At 34.4% G+C, this 17,218-nt stretch overlaps 1 protein-coding gene across 1 annotated transcript; it reads left to right on the top strand.

The window, feature by feature from the left end:
• The first annotated feature begins 5,265 nt into the window (after nucleotides 1–5,265).
• LOC139864638 (uncharacterized mitochondrial protein AtMg00820-like) lies at nucleotides 5,266–5,562 on the top strand. The gene has a single exon (XM_071853215.1). The coding sequence runs from the start codon at nucleotides 5,266–5,268 to the stop codon at nucleotides 5,560–5,562; it is 297 nt and encodes a 98-aa protein (XP_071709316.1).
• Nucleotides 5,563–17,218: the final 11,656 nt, after the last annotated feature.

The raw sequence follows: 17,218 nt of genomic DNA, 5'->3' as shown, positions 1-17,218 counted from the left end.
TTTGATAAGTGTATTGAAGTCTTTCAAAATTGTATAAATACATATTAAAACACTACATGTATATACATTTTAACTGAGTCGTTAAGTCATCGTTAGTCGTTACATGTAAGTGTTGTTTTGAAACCTTTAGGTTAACGATCTTGTTAAATGTTGTTAACCCAATGTTTATAATATCAAATGAGATTTTAAATTATTATATTATCATGATATTATCATGTATGAATATCTCTTAATATGATATATATACATTAAATGTCTTTACAACGATAATCGTTACATATATGTCTCGTTTAAAAATCATTAAGTTAGTAGTCTTGTTTTTACATATGTAGTTCATTGTTAATATACTTAATGATATGTTTACTTATCATAGTATCATGTTAACTATATATATATCCATATATATGTCATCATATAGTTTTTACAAGTTTTAACGTTCGTGAATCACCGGTCAACTTGGGTGGTCAATTGTCTATATGAAACATATTTCAATTAATCAAGTCTTAACAAGTTTGATTGCTTAACATGTTGGAAAAATTTAATCATGTAAATATCAATCTCAATTAATATATATAAACATGGAAAAGTTCGGGTCACTACAGATTTTAGGTTCAAACTCGGTGTAGAATTTAGTATGTACTTGTATCCATTGCGTTTAAAATAAAGTGCATGTATTCTCAACCCAAAAATATAGATTGCAAAAGCAAGTAAAAAGGGAGCAAATGAAACTCACCTTAGCAGCACATAAAGTCGTTCAACGAAATATGGCCGAAACTTGGAATACCAAATAATCGTAGATCTCAACCTAGAGAACATATGTTGGTCAATAATTGTCTATCAAGCTAGGTCAGGTTATAGTGTATCACAATCCTAATGCTCGAGATCGACATACAAAAGTTATCAAAAGTCATTTCAAAAAGTCAATCTGACTTAATACAATAGTTGAATGATCATGGCAATCGAAACATTTTAACATTTCACATAGTTTCCTAATTTTTGTAAAATTAAACTATAGTTTTTATAAGGCTTTAAAATATGATAAAACAATCAATTTTGACAATTGTTCAACAAAACGAGACGTGCCTTATATAAGAATTCATTTACTCCGCTGGTAATATTTAAAAATTCAATTTATCAATCTTATAAACAAGTTGTTTAAATATTAATTGCAGATTCAAAAGCAATTTCAATTAACGTCAATCATAATTCAGTTGATCATATCTTTTAATTCGTTCATCTAAATCATACGATATCTAAATGAAAAGTTATTGATTTTTCGCCAGCTTTCCAAAAACATGCATATCATATGCCTTTTATTAGTAATATATGTATTTAATTCGTGATTCATCATAAACTGTTTAACGATAAAATTTAGCATACTAGCATACATAAACATATATACTCGAGCACTAGACATGTATACACTATTAATATATAAAAGATAAGATATGAATGCTCACGTATCAATATTGTGATTCAATATTGCAGGAAAGTACGTAGACGCAACAGAGATGATAAACACTAGGTTAGACTTGCGAATAATACCCATGAACATTACCCATAATCTCCATAGATATAACCCATAGTTTCCTTAGCTTAAACCCGTTTGAAAACTTGTTTTGAAAGTGACATGCTCATGACTTCGTCGTAGTATTTTATGTATAATACTAATTAATAATACTCCGGACTATAAGATTAATAATAATATTAATCTTAATAATAATAATAATAATAATCATAATAATCATAATAATAATAATAATAATAATAATAATAATAATAATAATAATAATAATAATAATAATAATAATAATAATAATATAAATATAATTATATATAGAGAGAGCAGAGATATTGAAAGAGTGTAAAACATTCGGCAAAAACTGGAGCATTTATAGGACTTTTGCTGAATCCATGTGCCATGCGATCGCATGGCTTGGTAGAGGGATTCCCATGCGATCGCACGGGGTCCTTTTCCAGCTCACATGATTTTTGTTATTTTCCTCGTCGACATAATATTAAATTAATATAATATATATAATTTAAATTAATTAATTAAATATTATATTATATTATCGTGCCTAGTTAACTTGTAATCTTGGTTCCGATGTCTTGTACATTTACGTTCGACTTATGTCCCGCTTCCGGTTTCTCGAATGCATTTTCGTACGCTTAGAAAACTAGTACTTTTCATTACGCGACGTGTACCTTTATCAAAAATTAAACTTAATCATTGATAAACTATGTCACTCGAAGTGTAGCTTTAATCAATTAAGTGTTTTGGTTATTTTCTTCTATAAATCACCGTCTCGTAGTATATACATATACATATATACATTTTCATTTTGAAATAGTGTTTTACTGTAGCAAAGTTTTTTTACTGTAGCAAATAGTGATTTTCAAAAACACTGTAGCATTTCGGGTACTGTAGCAATTCAAAAATACTGTAGCAAATTAGTGTTTTACTGGTTCATCTTAAACGTTTTAGTTAACTTATCTAAATATCAATCGAATCAATAATCGAATGTTACTATCGTTTACTAAATAACTTGAAATCATATATATATATATATATATATATATATATATATATATATATATATATATATATATATATATGCACATTAAGTTATATATATATTGTTCGTGAATCTTTGAGAACAGTCAAAGAATAATTGAATACATGAATATAGTTCCAAAACTTGAGACTCAACATTACAGACTTTGCTTATCGTGTCGAAAACATTAAATCATTTAAAGATAAAGTTTAAATTTGGTCAGAAATTTTCGGGTCGTCACACATCAAGACTTAGATATCTCTCGTTCTGTCAAATCTGTGAGTTATGATTCTGAGGATGTGATTAAAGCCATGAATGCTCAGTTGGGTAATTTAGGAAGACAAATAGAAAAGCTTACCAAGGAGATGCATGTAATTAAGGTAGGTTGTGAAGAATGCCAAGGTCCTCATGCTACGAAAGCTTGTGTTGCTAGTCTTACTATGGAACAGGTCGAGAACGTTTCTTATGTGAATCAGTTTCAAGGAGGAAATCCAAATTATCACAACAACTATAATGCACCATTTCCTAATACTAATAAAAATCCACCTGGTTTCTATCCCGTTAGAGGGCCCTTCATTCCAAACTCGTCTCCTAATACTCAACCCAAAAAGAAATCCAATCTTGGAGAAAGCATCCTAACTTTCATCAAGAATCAAAATGAAGCTAACGATACCATAAAAGCTCAAATTTCCCAAGTGCAAAATAATCATCAAGCGTCCATTTAAAACTTAAATGTTACTAAGTTATTTCAACTTGTCGAAGGAAAACTTCCAGATGAATCTGAAAAGTCGAAGGAGGTTCGTTTTGAGAAAGTGAACATGGTAAGAGAAGTAAATGGGGTTGAAATTTATGAACCTGGTTTGAGTTATTTGTGGGAGTTTGACATGGTGGAAGAGGAGTATGTTAAAGTGTAGGCTTCGATTGCTTGTTGGTTAAGTTAGGGAAACGGCCAGCCCTAATTCTAATGGGCCGGGTCTAGGTGATTTAGACTAGGGTTTCTCTTAATCCTTGTCTATATATAGTCTCTCATATGTATGTGCTTTGTATCACCTCCAAATTAATAATAATACTCTCTAGTTCCAAAGTGGATGGAGATTTCACATCGAAATTGAACCACTATAATTCGTGTGTCGTGTTCTTTCTTTTCTATGTTTTATTCGGCTATTGTGTGTTACTCTGATCAAGTGCAGGTTAAAGCATAACAACTGGTATCTAGAGCGGGGTTTCTAACCCTAACCGACATCTCAGATCAGGCTGCTGCTACTGTACGTTACAGATCAAATCAGATCTGTTGCTGCTATTACAGATCTGCTGTTTTTTTTAGAACAGCTGTTACAGATCTGCTGTTATAGATTGCTGCTGTTTTTTTTCCAGAACATATCTGTTACTATTAAGGTGCAGCAGTCACCTAGGTCTGCTGCAGATTGCAAGTTCTAAACCGTAGCCGCCACCAAACACCTGTTGTTGCTGCTGTTACGATTAAAATAACAGCCACTCAGCTGATCAAAGCTGCTACCGATTGCAGGTTCATCATAGCTGCTGCTATTCCTTAGATCTAAGCTAGTTCAATGGTAGAAGAAGGAAGGATTAAAATTGATAAGTTTGATGGGCAAGATTTTGGGTGGTGGAAGATGCAAGTTGAAGATTTGCTATGTCAGAAGGATCTAATCGATGCCTTGATTGAGAATAAACCAGAAAGATTGAAAGATGACGAGTGGAAGACACTTGACAGGAAAGCCCTAGCAGTTGTCAGACTCACGTTGACAAAAAGTGTTGCCTTTAATATTGTGAATGAAACCACGCTTTTACGAAGCTTTTCAGAAATCTCGTGGCCTAACTTACCATGAATGTTACTTAAACTTGGTATTTACAAACTTGAAACTAGACATGGTAATGTCTACAAGCAGTTGAAACAAAAAGAGCTTTTTGATGTCCTACCTAGTTGAAACTTGACATCTCACAAACAGTTTAACACTAGATATTTGCTGTATGCAAACTTTTGACATTAAACCCCGGTGGTTTAAACTGATAAACGTTTCCTGATTTCTGATTATTGATTTTCGGATACCGATTTTCGATAAACGATTTTGATAACTGATTTCTGATAAATGATTTATGGAAACTGTTTATGAAACATATGATGAACTATTTACTTAAACCTGTAGATTCACTCAACTTTATGTTGATCCGTTTTGCATGCTTTATCTTAGGTATTAGTTGCTTTCGCTGTAGAATATTGCTATTACGTAGAAGTTAAGACGAGCACTGGGACCAGAGTTAACATTCCGTTAATAGATTTTGACGGGATGTTATAACTAGACCAAATGATCATATCCATAATGATCATTCTAGTGATGGACATGGTCCTAGTAGTGCTCCTAAATCTACCAGAGTAGTTGATACTTCTGCAATATCATCTGATGATGATTATATCATTCCTTTATTTCAAGAGGATGATCCAAATACTGAGGGAAATGTGGTTCATGAACCACCTGCTGATAATTTGAGAAGGTCCACTAGAGAATCTGTTTTACCAAAAAAATTCAATGAGTATATTATGTCTGGTAAAACAAAATTTGGTATTGAGAATTTTGCTAACTGTGCTAAACTTGACAAAAGAAATCTCTTACTTACTCCCTCATTAAACAAACAAGTTGAACCAACAAATTATTTTGAGGCTTCTAAAGATCCCAACTGAGTTGAAGCCATGAACTCTGAAATGGAGGCTTTATATAGAAATAAAACATGGGTTTTAACTGATCTTCCACCTAACAGAAAACCAATCGGTAATAAGTGGATTTATAAAATTAAGTATAAAGCCACTGGTGAAATTGAAAGGTTTAAAGCAAGGCTTATTGCTAAAGGTTATAGTCAACTGAAGGTATTGACTATTATGAAACCCACTCTTCCTGTTAATAAAGGTTGGGATTTGTCTCAACTTGATATTAACAATGCCTTTCTCTATGGGGAGCTTGATGAAGAAGTCTACATGACTTTACCTTAGGAATACTTTAATAAAGGTGAAACAAAAGTGTGCAAATTAAATAAAACTTTATATGGGTTAAAACAGGCACCTAGTGTGATGCCCCGTATAAAACCATCGTGTACGAATCATCAACAACAGGATCATTACAAGGTTAAGTACTATATGTTGTAATAAAAGAAGTTGCATTCACGATAAAAAGGTGACGTCATAACCGACATCAAATGTTTTACACCAACAGTATGCTTCTACGAATAGCAAGCATGAATAAATGTATGTGACCCTTAGGTCGTTACAAAACATAGTTCAAAAGTATTAAAGTTTGAATGCAAGATAAACAGTTCATGCGGTGATAACACTAGAGCAGCGGGTGTCTACGGCAAGACTAGCACGACAGCGGAAGCAAATAACCTTAAGCACCTGAGAAAAACATGCTTAAAAACGTCAACACAAAGGTTGGTGAGCTATAGTTTAAGTATAACAGTAAGTAAGGTAGGCCACGAGATTTCAGTGCTACAAAGAGCGTTTCAAAACAGTATGATAAAGTATATGTTAACCGTGGGTACTTGGTAACTAACTTAACGTTTATACCCCCTGAAAGTACAATTGGCAAGTGCGTATGTCTACGAAGTATTAAACACTCGTTAAATGCTAGCGCTACTAGCCCGAGTGGGGATGTCCAACCCTATGGATCCATATCTAAGATTCGCGTTCACCGGTTCAAAAACCAATGACTAAACGTTACCGAGCTAAAGGGAATGTTTCTGCCGTTATATAACCCACACATATATAAAGTTTAAGTACTCGTGCCTAGTATGTAAAACATAAAATCCGCATGTATTCTCAGTTCCCAAAATAAGTTAAAGTAAAAAGGGAATGCTATAACTCACAATGATAAAGTAGCGGTAAAATATGACTCGGAAAGTAAGCAAGTAATGAAGGTTGTCCAAACGGGTCCTCAACCTAAGTTAAATAGTACTAAGTCAGTAAATCGTCCGAATAGGTTTAAAAGTATGTAAATAAGGTCTTAAGGGTCATCATTGTAGTGACCCGAACTTTTCCATGTTTATATATATTAATTGAGATTGATATTTACATGATTAAATGTTTCCAACATGTTAAGCAATCAAACTTGTTAAGACTTGATTAATTGAAATATGTTTCATATAGACAATTGACCACCCAAGTTGACCGGCGATTCACGAACGTTAAAACTTGTAAAAAACGACATGACGATATATATATGGATATACATATGGTTAACATGAGATTATGATAAGTAAGTATCTCCATAAGTATATTAACAATGAGTTATATACATATAAACAAGACTACTAACTTAAGGATTTCGAAACGAGACATATATGTAACGATTATCGTTGTAACGACATTTAAATGTATATATATATCATATTAAGATATATTAATATATCATAATATCATGATAATATAATAATTTAACATCTCATTAGATATAATAAACAATGGGTTAACAACATTAATTGAGATCGTTAACTTAAAGGTTTCAAAACAACACTTACATGTAACGACTAACGATGACTTAACGACTCAGTTAAAATGTATATACATGTAGTGTATTTAGATGTATTAAAATACTTTTGGAAGACTTCAAGACATATATCAAAACACTCATACTTAACGAAAATGGTTACAGTTACTTTCCCATTCTTTTCTTTCATCAAGAATTCTAGTCGTACTCTTACCCTTATTATACACAGCTTCAAAACGTACTTACTATGGGTATACACCAATAGGAACTAGCATGGGATTCCACTCTTGATTATGTCATGTATGACTAATCAATTTTAACTGCTACCATGAGCTAGTCAACTAACTAGAACTCCTTTTAACCCCACTCACCACTCACCAATTACCACTCATCATTCACTCCATTTCACTTCCAATTCTCTTTCTAATTCTCTCTCAACACACACACACACTATTATGAATATATTTTTCCAGTAGTTAATCATCATCTTCATCAAAAATCACTTCAAGAATCAAGCTATAATCATCATAGGAAGAACACTCCAAAAATCCCTTCAAGTTTACTAATTTACTTCCAAGCTTTCTAATCCATTCCAAGTAATCATCTAAGATCAAGAAACCTTTGTTATATATAGTAGGTTATCTTTCTTATTCAATTTAATATTCATATTCAAACTTTGATTCAATTTCTATAACTATAAACTATCTTAATTCGAGTAAAAATCTTACTTGAACTTGTTTTTGTGTCATGATCCTACTTCAAGAACTTTCAAGCCATCCAAGATCCTTTGAAGCTAGATCATTTCTTGTCACTTCCAGTAGGTTTACCTACTAAACTTGAGGTAGTAATGATGTTCATAACATCATTCGATTCATATATATATAACTATCTTATTCGAAGGTTTAAACTCGTAATCACTAGAACATAGTTTAGTTAATTCTAAACTTGTTCGCAAACAAAAGTTAATCCTTCTAACTTGACTTTTAAAATTAACTAAACACATGTTCTATATCTATATGATATGCTAACTTAATGATTTAAAACCTGGAAACACGAAAAACACCGTAAAACCGGATTTACGCCGTCGTAGTAACACCGCGGGCTGTTTTGGGTTAGTTAATTAAAAACTATGATAAACTTTGATTTAAAAGTGGTTATTCTGAGAAAATGATTTTTATTATGAACATGAAACTATATCCAAAAATTATGGTTAAACTCAAAGTGGAAGTATGTTTTCTAAAATGGTCATCTAGACGTCGTTCTTTCGACTGAAATGACTACCTTTACAAAAATGACTTGTAACTTATTTTTACGACTATAAACCTATACTTTTTCTGTTTAGATTCATAAAATAGAGTTCAATATGAAACCATAGCAATTTGATTCACTCAAAACGGATTTAAAATGAAGAAGTTATGGGTAAAACAAGATTGGATAATTTTTCTCATTTTAGCTACGTGAAAATTGGTAACAAATCTTTTCCAACCATAACTTAATCAACTTGTATTGTATATTATGTAATCTTGAGATACCATAGACACGTATACAATGTTTCGACCTATCATGTCGACACATCTATATATATTTCGGAACAACCATAGACACTCTATATGTGAATGTTGGAGTTAGCTATACAGGGTTGAGGTTGATTTCAAAATATATATATAGTTTGAGTTGTGATCAATACTGAGATACGTATACACTGGGTCGTGGATTGATTCAAGATAATATTTATCGATTTATTTCTGTACATCTAACTGTGGACAACTAGTTGTAGGTTACTAACGAGGACAGCTGACTTAATAAACTTAAAACATCAAAATATATTAAAAGTGTTGTAAATATATTTTGAACATACTTTAATATATATGTATATATTGTTATAGGTTCGTGAATCAACAGTGGCCAAGTCTTACTTCTCGACGAAGTAAAAATCTGTGAAAGTGAGTTATAGTCCCACTTTTAAAATCTAATATTTTTGGGATGAGAATACATGCAGGTTTTATAAATGATTTACAAAATAGACACAAGTACGTGAAACTACATTCTATGGTTGAATTATCGAAATCGAATATGCCCCTTTTTATTAAGTCTGGTAATCTAAGAATTAGGGAACAGACACCCTAATTGACGCGAATCCTAAAGATAGATCTGTTGGGCTTAACAAACCCCATCCAAAGTACCGGATGCTTTAGTACTTCGAAATTTATATCATATCCGAAGGGTGTCCCGGAATGATGGGGATATTCTTATATATGCATCTTGTTAATGTCGGTTACCAGGTGTTCACCATATGAATGATTTTTATCTCTATATATGGGATGTGTATTGAAATATGAAATCTTGTGGTCTATTATTATGATTTGATATATATAGGTTAAACCTATAACTCACCAACATTTTTGTTGACGTTTTAAGCATGTTTATTCTCAGGTGATTATTAAGAGCTTCCGCTATCGCATACTTAAATAAGGACGAGATTTGGAGTCCATGCTTGTATGATATTGTGTAAAAACTGCATTCAAGAAACTTATTTTGTTGTAACATATTTGTATTGTAAACCATTATGTAATGGTCGTGTGTAAATAGGATATTTTAGATTATCATTATTTGATAATCTACGTAAAGCTTTTTAAACCTTTATTGATGAAATAAAGGTTATGGTTTGTTTTAAAATGAATGCAGTCTTTGAAAAACGTCTCATATAGAGGTCAAAACCTCGCAACGAAATCAATTAATATGGAACGTTTTTAATCAATAAGAACGGGACATTTCAGTTGGTATCCGAGCATTGGTCTTAGAGAACCAGAATTTTGCATTAGTGTGTCTTATCGAGTTTGTTAGGATGCATTAGTGAGTCTGGACTTCGACCGTGTTTACTTGAAAAATGATTGCTTAACAAATTTTGTTGGAAACTATATATTTTTAACATGTGAATATTATGTGATATATTAATCTCTTAACGCGTTTGATATTATGTGATAGATGTCTACCTCTAGAACAAGTCCCATTGACTCACCTAATAATAATGAAGAGTCAAATGTAAATTGGAATAATTCGTGGACTGATTCACAAGTTCCCGAAGAGGAACCGGAAGAAGAGTCGGAACCAGAAGAAGAATCAGAACCGGAAGAAGAATCGGAACCGGATGAAGAAATAAAACCGGTGGGGGAAATAATAAAATGGTTAAGTAAAAGAAAATCCTCAACCAACCGACCAAGGTTAATTATGGTCAATGGTGTTTCCGCTAAGGAAGCAAAATATTGGGAGGATTACCAATTCTCCGATGAATCGGATTCTGACGAGAATTCCGATGATGTTATAGAAATTACCCCAACTGAATTTAAAAAGGCAAAAGAAAATAATAAGGGAAAGGGCATAAAAATAGAAAAATCTAATTCCAACCCCGATGAACTTTATATGTATCGTCAACCCCCGAAGTCCTTAAGTTGTAACAATGACCCGGGAACCTCTAAACCACCAGGTTTTTCTAAACCAATGTGGAAAATGACGGCTCGTATTAGGGGAACATCATATATCCCTAGAAACTTGGCAAAACGAACCAAAACCGAAGAAGAAACAAGCGAGTCGGAATAAGATAGTTGTATTCGTGTGGTGTAATATATGTAATATAGTGTGCTTATGCTTTATGATATATGTAAAAATTACTTGTATTAATAAGTATTTTTTTTTTATGAATCTAACTCTTGTCTATTTTACAGTATAAAAACACAAAATGGATAGACAACCCAATATTTTAAGAGACCTACCCGGAGACATGATGGATGAAATCTAGTCTAGAGTCGGTCAGAATTCTTCGGCACAACTATTTAAGGCGAGATCAGTTTGTAAGACATTCGAAGAACGTTCCAAGAATGCCTTGGTTTATAAAAGGCTTTCGTTCGAAAGATGGGGGATATCACAATGGGAAATCCATAAGTTACGATGTGTTTACTTTGACGCATATATTGCGGGGAACCCAAATGCTATTTTACGCAACGGGTTAAGAAATTATTTTGACTCAATGTATCCGAATATAGGACTTCATGATTTAGAAAAAGCGGCTAACATGCAACATAAAGAAGCATGCTATGCTTACGAATTAGTAATGTTCGCTTCTCACCAAAGTGAGAACAAGAACATCGGGCTACAACTATTAAACAAAACGTTCCCACAAGTGACGGAGTCGGTAATTGGGGTAAGAAATGAGGTTTTTAGATTGTTACGGGACTGTTGGACATTACGTAACCCTCGTCCCTTTGACGACGTTACAACACGCTGTCTTATCAACGGCCATAACGGTTATGTTCCACAAGACCAAGGATGGGAAGTAGTCCTAGTAAAACCAGAATGCATGACTTGTTTCTGGACGTATGAATTACGTGTCTTTATTGCCTTTGCTGAACAACTTGTGTACTAGCTAGAATTATCTTCACAACTATCTTGTATCAAAGTTATTGTGTGCTATATTTCATGCTTTATGTAAAATAAGCGGTATTGTAAGTTTGTAAAATATTGTATAAAAGTTTGAACGCGAAATATTATTATAATCAGTTTTTCATATAGAATTGTAGTAGTTGAATTGTATATTAGCTACTAAGTATGAACTTAACGGGTAGGTACTACCCGAATTTAAACTTATAAAACGCTAATATGAAGAAAAAGCTTTTATAAATGAGTTCATATTATGCTACGAAATACTATTAACTACTCTTAATATTCTGTATGATTAACTTGTTCCATTTGACTATTTTGAAGGAAATGGCACCGACTACTCGACACACCGTGAATATGAATGAAGAGGAATTCCGTACTTTTCTAGCTTCAAACATAGCCGCAGTACAGGCTGCACTACATACCAACAATAACCTTGGATCTAGCAGTACAGGAAATCGTGTAGGATGCACTTACAAAGAATTCATTGCCTGCAAACCTTTGGAATTTGATGGAACTGAAGGACCGATCGGATTGAAACGGTAGACCGAGAAGGTCGAATCGGTGTTTGCCATAAGTAAGTGTACTGAAGAGGACAAAGTAAAGTACGCTACGCATACCTTCACAGGTTCTGCGTTAACATGGTGGAATACCTATCTAGAGCAAGTGGGACAAGACGATGCGTACGCACTACCGTGGTCAGCATTCAAGCACTTGATGAACGAGAAGTACCGTCCCAGAACCGAGGTTAATAAGCTCAAGACAGAACTTAGAGGGTTACGAACCCAAGGATTTGATATTACCACGTACGAAAGACGATTCACAGAATTGTACCTATTGTGTCCGGGAGCATTCGAAGATGAGGAAGAGAAGATCGACGCGTTTGTGAAAGGATTACCGGAAAGAATCCAAGAAGATATAAGTTCACACGAGCCCGCCTCCATACAACAGGCATGTAGAATGGCTCACAAACTAGTGAACCAGATTGAAGAAAGAATTAAAGAACAGACTGCTGAAGAGGCCAATATGAAGCAAGTCAAAAGAAAGTGGGAGGAAAACGGTGATAAGAATCACCAATACAACAACAACAGCAATTACAACAATAATCGCAACAATTATCCCAACAATCGCAACATCAATCGCAACTACAACAAATGGCCCAACAACAACAACAACAACAACAACAACAACAACTACAACAATCATCCCAACAACAATAATAACCGCAACAACAACAACAATCAGAAGCAGCTATGCCAAAGGTGTGAAAAGTATCACTCGGGGTTCTGCACCAAATTTTGCAACAAGTGTAAAAGAAATGGTCATAGCGCGGCGAAGTGTGAGGTCTATGGACCAGGGGTTAATAGAACGAAAGGAACAAATGGTGTCGGAACGAGTAATGGCGGAGCAAGTAGTGTCGGAGCAAGTTATGCCAATGTAGTTTGTTATAAATGTGGAAAACCGGGCCACATTATTAGAAATTGCCCGAACCAGGAGAACACGAATGGACAAGGCCGCGGAAGAATTTTCAATATTAATGCGGCAGAGGCACAGGAAGACCCGGAGCTTGTTACGGGTACGCTTCTTATTGACAATAAATCTGCTTACGTTTTATTTGATTCGAGTGCGGATAGAAGCTATATGAGTAGAGATTTTTGTGCTAAATTAAGTTGTCCATTGACGCCTTTGGATAGTAAATTTTTACTCGAATTAGCAAATGGTAAATTAATTTCAGCAGATAATATATGTCGGAATCGAGAAATTAAACTGGTTAGCGAAACATTTAAGATTGATTTGATACCAGTAGAGTTAGGGAGTTTTGATGTGATAATCGGTATGGACTGGTTGAAAGAAGTGAAAGCAGAGATCGTTTGTTACAAAAATGCAATTCGCATTATACGAGAAAAAGGAAAACCTTTAATGGTGTACGGAGAAAAGGGCAACACGAAGCTACATCTTATTAGTAATTTGAAGGCACAAAAACTAATAAGAAAAGGTTGCTATGCTATTCTAGCACACGTCGAGAAAGTACAAACTGAAGAAAAGAGCATCAATGATGTTCCCATTGCAAAAGAATTTCCCGATGTATTTCCGAAAGAATTACCGGGATTACCCCCACATCGATCCGTTGAATTTCAAATAGATCTTGTACCAGGAGCTACACCAATAGCTCGTGCTCCTTACAGACTCGTACCCAACGAGATGAAAGAACTGCAAAGCCAATTACAAGAACTTTTAGAGCGTGGTTTCATTCGACCAAGCACATCACCGTGGGGAGCTCCTGTTTTGTTTGTCAAGAAGAAAGATGGTACATTCAGGTTGTGTATCGACTACCGAGAGTTGAACAAACTTACCATCAAGAACCGCTACACACTACCGAGAATCGACGACTTATTTGATCAACTACAAGGCTCGTCTGTTTATTCAAAGATTGACTTACGTTCCGGGTATCATCAAATGCGGGTGAAAGAAGATGATATTCTAAAGACTGCTTTCAGAACACGTTACGGTCATTATGAGTTTATGGTCATGCCATTTGGTTTAACTAATGCACCAGCTGTGTTCATGGACCTTATGAACCGAGTGTGTAGACCATACCTTGACAAGTTTGTCATTGTTTTCATTGATGACATACTTATTTACTCAAGAATGACCAAGAACACGGTGAACATTTGAGAAAGGTGTTAGAAGTATTGAGGAAGGAAGAATTGTACGCTAAGTTTTCAAAGTGTGCATTTTGGTTGGAAGAAGTTCAATTCCTCGGTCACATAGTGAACAAAGAAGGTATTAAGGTGGATCCGGCAAAGATAGAAACTGTTAAAAAGTGGGAAACCCCGAAAACTCCGAAACACATACGCCAGTTTTTAGGACTAGCTGGTTACTACAGAAGGTTCATCCAAGACTTTTCCAGAATAGCAAAACCCTTGACTGCATTAACGCATAAAGGGAAGAAATTTGAATGGAATGATGAACAAGAGAAAGCGTTTCAGTTATTGAAGAAAAAGCTAACTACGGTACCTATATTGTCATTGCCTGAAGGGAATGATGATTTTGTGATTTATTGTGACGCATCAAAGCAAGGTCTCGGTTGTGTATTAATGCAACGAACAAAGGTGATTGCTTATGCGTCCAGACAATTGAAGATTCACGAACAAAATTATACGACGCATGATTTGGAATTAGGCACGGTTGTTTTTGCATTAAAGACTTGGAGGCACTACTTATATGGGGTCAAAAGTATTATATATACCGACCACAAAAGTCTTCAACACATATTTAATCAGAAACAACTGAATATGAGGCAGCGTAGGTGGATTGAATTATTGAATGATTACGACTTTGAGATTCGTTACCACCCGGGGAAGGCAAATGTGGTAGCCGATGCCTTGAGCAGGAAGGACAGAGAACCCATTCGAGTAAAATCTATGAATATAATGATTCATAATAACCTTACTACTCAAATAAAGGAGGCGCAACAAGGAGTTTTAAAAGAGGGAAATTTAAAGGATGAAATACCCAAAGGATCGGAGAAGCATCTTAATATTCGGGAAGACGGAACCCGGTATAGGGCTGAAAGGATTTGGGTACCAAAATTTGGAGATATGAGAGAAATGGTACTTAGAGAAGCTCATAAAACCAGATACTCAATACATCCTGGAACGGGGAAGATGTACAAGGATCTCAAGAAATATTTTTGGTGGCCGGGTATAAAAGCCGATGTTGCTAAATACGTAGGAGAATACTTGACGTGTTCTAAGGTCGAAGCTGAGCATCAGAAACCATCGGGTCTACTTCAACAACCCGAAATCCCAGAATGGAATTGGGAAAACATTACCATGGATTTCATCACTAAATTGCCAAGGACTGCAAGTGGTTTTGATACTATTTGGGTAATAGTTGATCGTCTCACCAAATCAGCACACTTCCTGTCAATAAGAGAAGATGACAAGATGGAGAAGTTAGCACGACTGTATTTGAAGGAAGTCGTCTCCAGACATGGAATACCAATCTCTATTATTTCTGATAGGGATGGCAGATTTATTTCAAGATTCTGGTAGACATTACAGCAACCATTAGGAACTCATCTAGACATGAGTACTGCCTATCATCCACAAACTGATGGGCAGAGCGAAAGGACGATACAAACGCTTGAAGACATGCTACGAGCATGTGTTATTGATTTCGAAAACAGTTGGGATCGACATCTACCGTTAGCAGAATTTTCCTACAACAACAGCTACCATTCAAGCATTAAGATGGCACCGTTTGAAGCACTTTATGGTAGAAAGTGCAGGTCTCCAATTTGTTGGAGTGAAGTGGGGGATAGACAGATTACGGGTCCGGAGATTATACAAGAAACTACCGAGAAGATCATCCAAATTCAACAACGGTTGAAAACCGCCCAAAGTCGACAAAAGAGCTACGCTGACATTAAAAGAAAAGATATAGAATTTGAAATTGGAGAGATGGTCATGCTTAAAGTTGCACCTTGGAAAGGCGTTGTTCGATTTGGTAAACGAGGGAAATTAAATCCAAGGTATATTGGACCATTCAAGATTATTGATCGTGTCGGACCAGTAGCTTACCAACTTGAGTTACCTCAACAACTCGCGACTGTACATAACACTTTCCACGTCTCGAATTTGAAGAAATGTTTTGCTAAAGAAGATCTCACTATTCCGTTAGATGAAATCCAAATCAACGAAAAACTCCAATTCATCGAAGAACCCGTCGAAATAATGGATCGTGAGGTTAAAAGACTTAAGCAAAACAAGATACCAATTGTTAAGGTTCAATGGAATGCTCGTAGAGGACTCGAGTTCACCTGGGAGTGTGAAGATCAGATGAAGAAGAAATACCCGCATCTATTTCCAGAAGATTCGTCAACACCTTCAACAGCTTAAAATTTCGGGACGAAATTTATTTAACGGGTAGGTACTGTGGTGACCCGAACTTTTCCATGTTTATATATATTAATTGAGATTGATATTTACATGATTAAATGTTTCCAACATGTTAAGCAATCAAACTTGTTAAGACTTGATTAATTGAAATATGTTTCATATAGACAATTGACCACCCAAGTTGACCGGCGATTCACGAACGTTAAAACTTGTAAAAAATGACATGACGATATATATATGGATATACATATGGTTAACATGAGATTATGATAGGTAAGTATCTCCATAAGTATATTAACAATGAGTTATATACATATAAACAAGACTACTAACTTAAGGATTTTGAAACGAGACATATATGTAACGATTATCGTTGTAACGACATTTAAATGTATATATATCATATTAAGATATATTAATATATCATAATATCATGATAATATAATAATTTAACATCTCATTAGATATAATAAACAATGGGTTAACAACATTAATTGAGATCGTTAACTTAAAGGTTTCAAAACAACACTTACATGTAAAGACTAAGGATGACTTAACGACTCAGTTAAAATGTATATACATGTAGTGTATTTAGATGTATTAAAATACTTTTGGAAGACTTCAAGACATATATCAAAACACTCATACTTAACGAAAATGGTTACAGTTACTTTCCCATTCTTTTCTTTCATCAAGAATTCTAGTCGTACTTTTACCCGTATTATACACAGCTTCAAAACGTACTTACTATGGGTATATACCAATAGGAACTAGCATGGGATTCCACTCTTGATTATGTCATGTATGACTAATCAATTTTAACTTCTAC

Source organism: Rutidosis leptorrhynchoides, chromosome 8 (genome assembly GCF_046630445.1).
Source record: "Rutidosis leptorrhynchoides isolate AG116_Rl617_1_P2 chromosome 8, CSIRO_AGI_Rlap_v1, whole genome shotgun sequence".
Classification (NCBI taxonomy): Eukaryota; Viridiplantae; Streptophyta; class Magnoliopsida; order Asterales; family Asteraceae; genus Rutidosis; species Rutidosis leptorrhynchoides.
Note: the sequence above shows the minus strand (reverse complement) of the source record. Positions and strands in the feature narration are given on the sequence as shown.

Coding starts and splice junctions, on each gene's coding strand:
- LOC139864638 (XM_071853215.1), top strand. CDS start 5,266: ATGAACTCTGAAATGGAGGCTTTATATAGAAATAAAACATGGGTTTTA.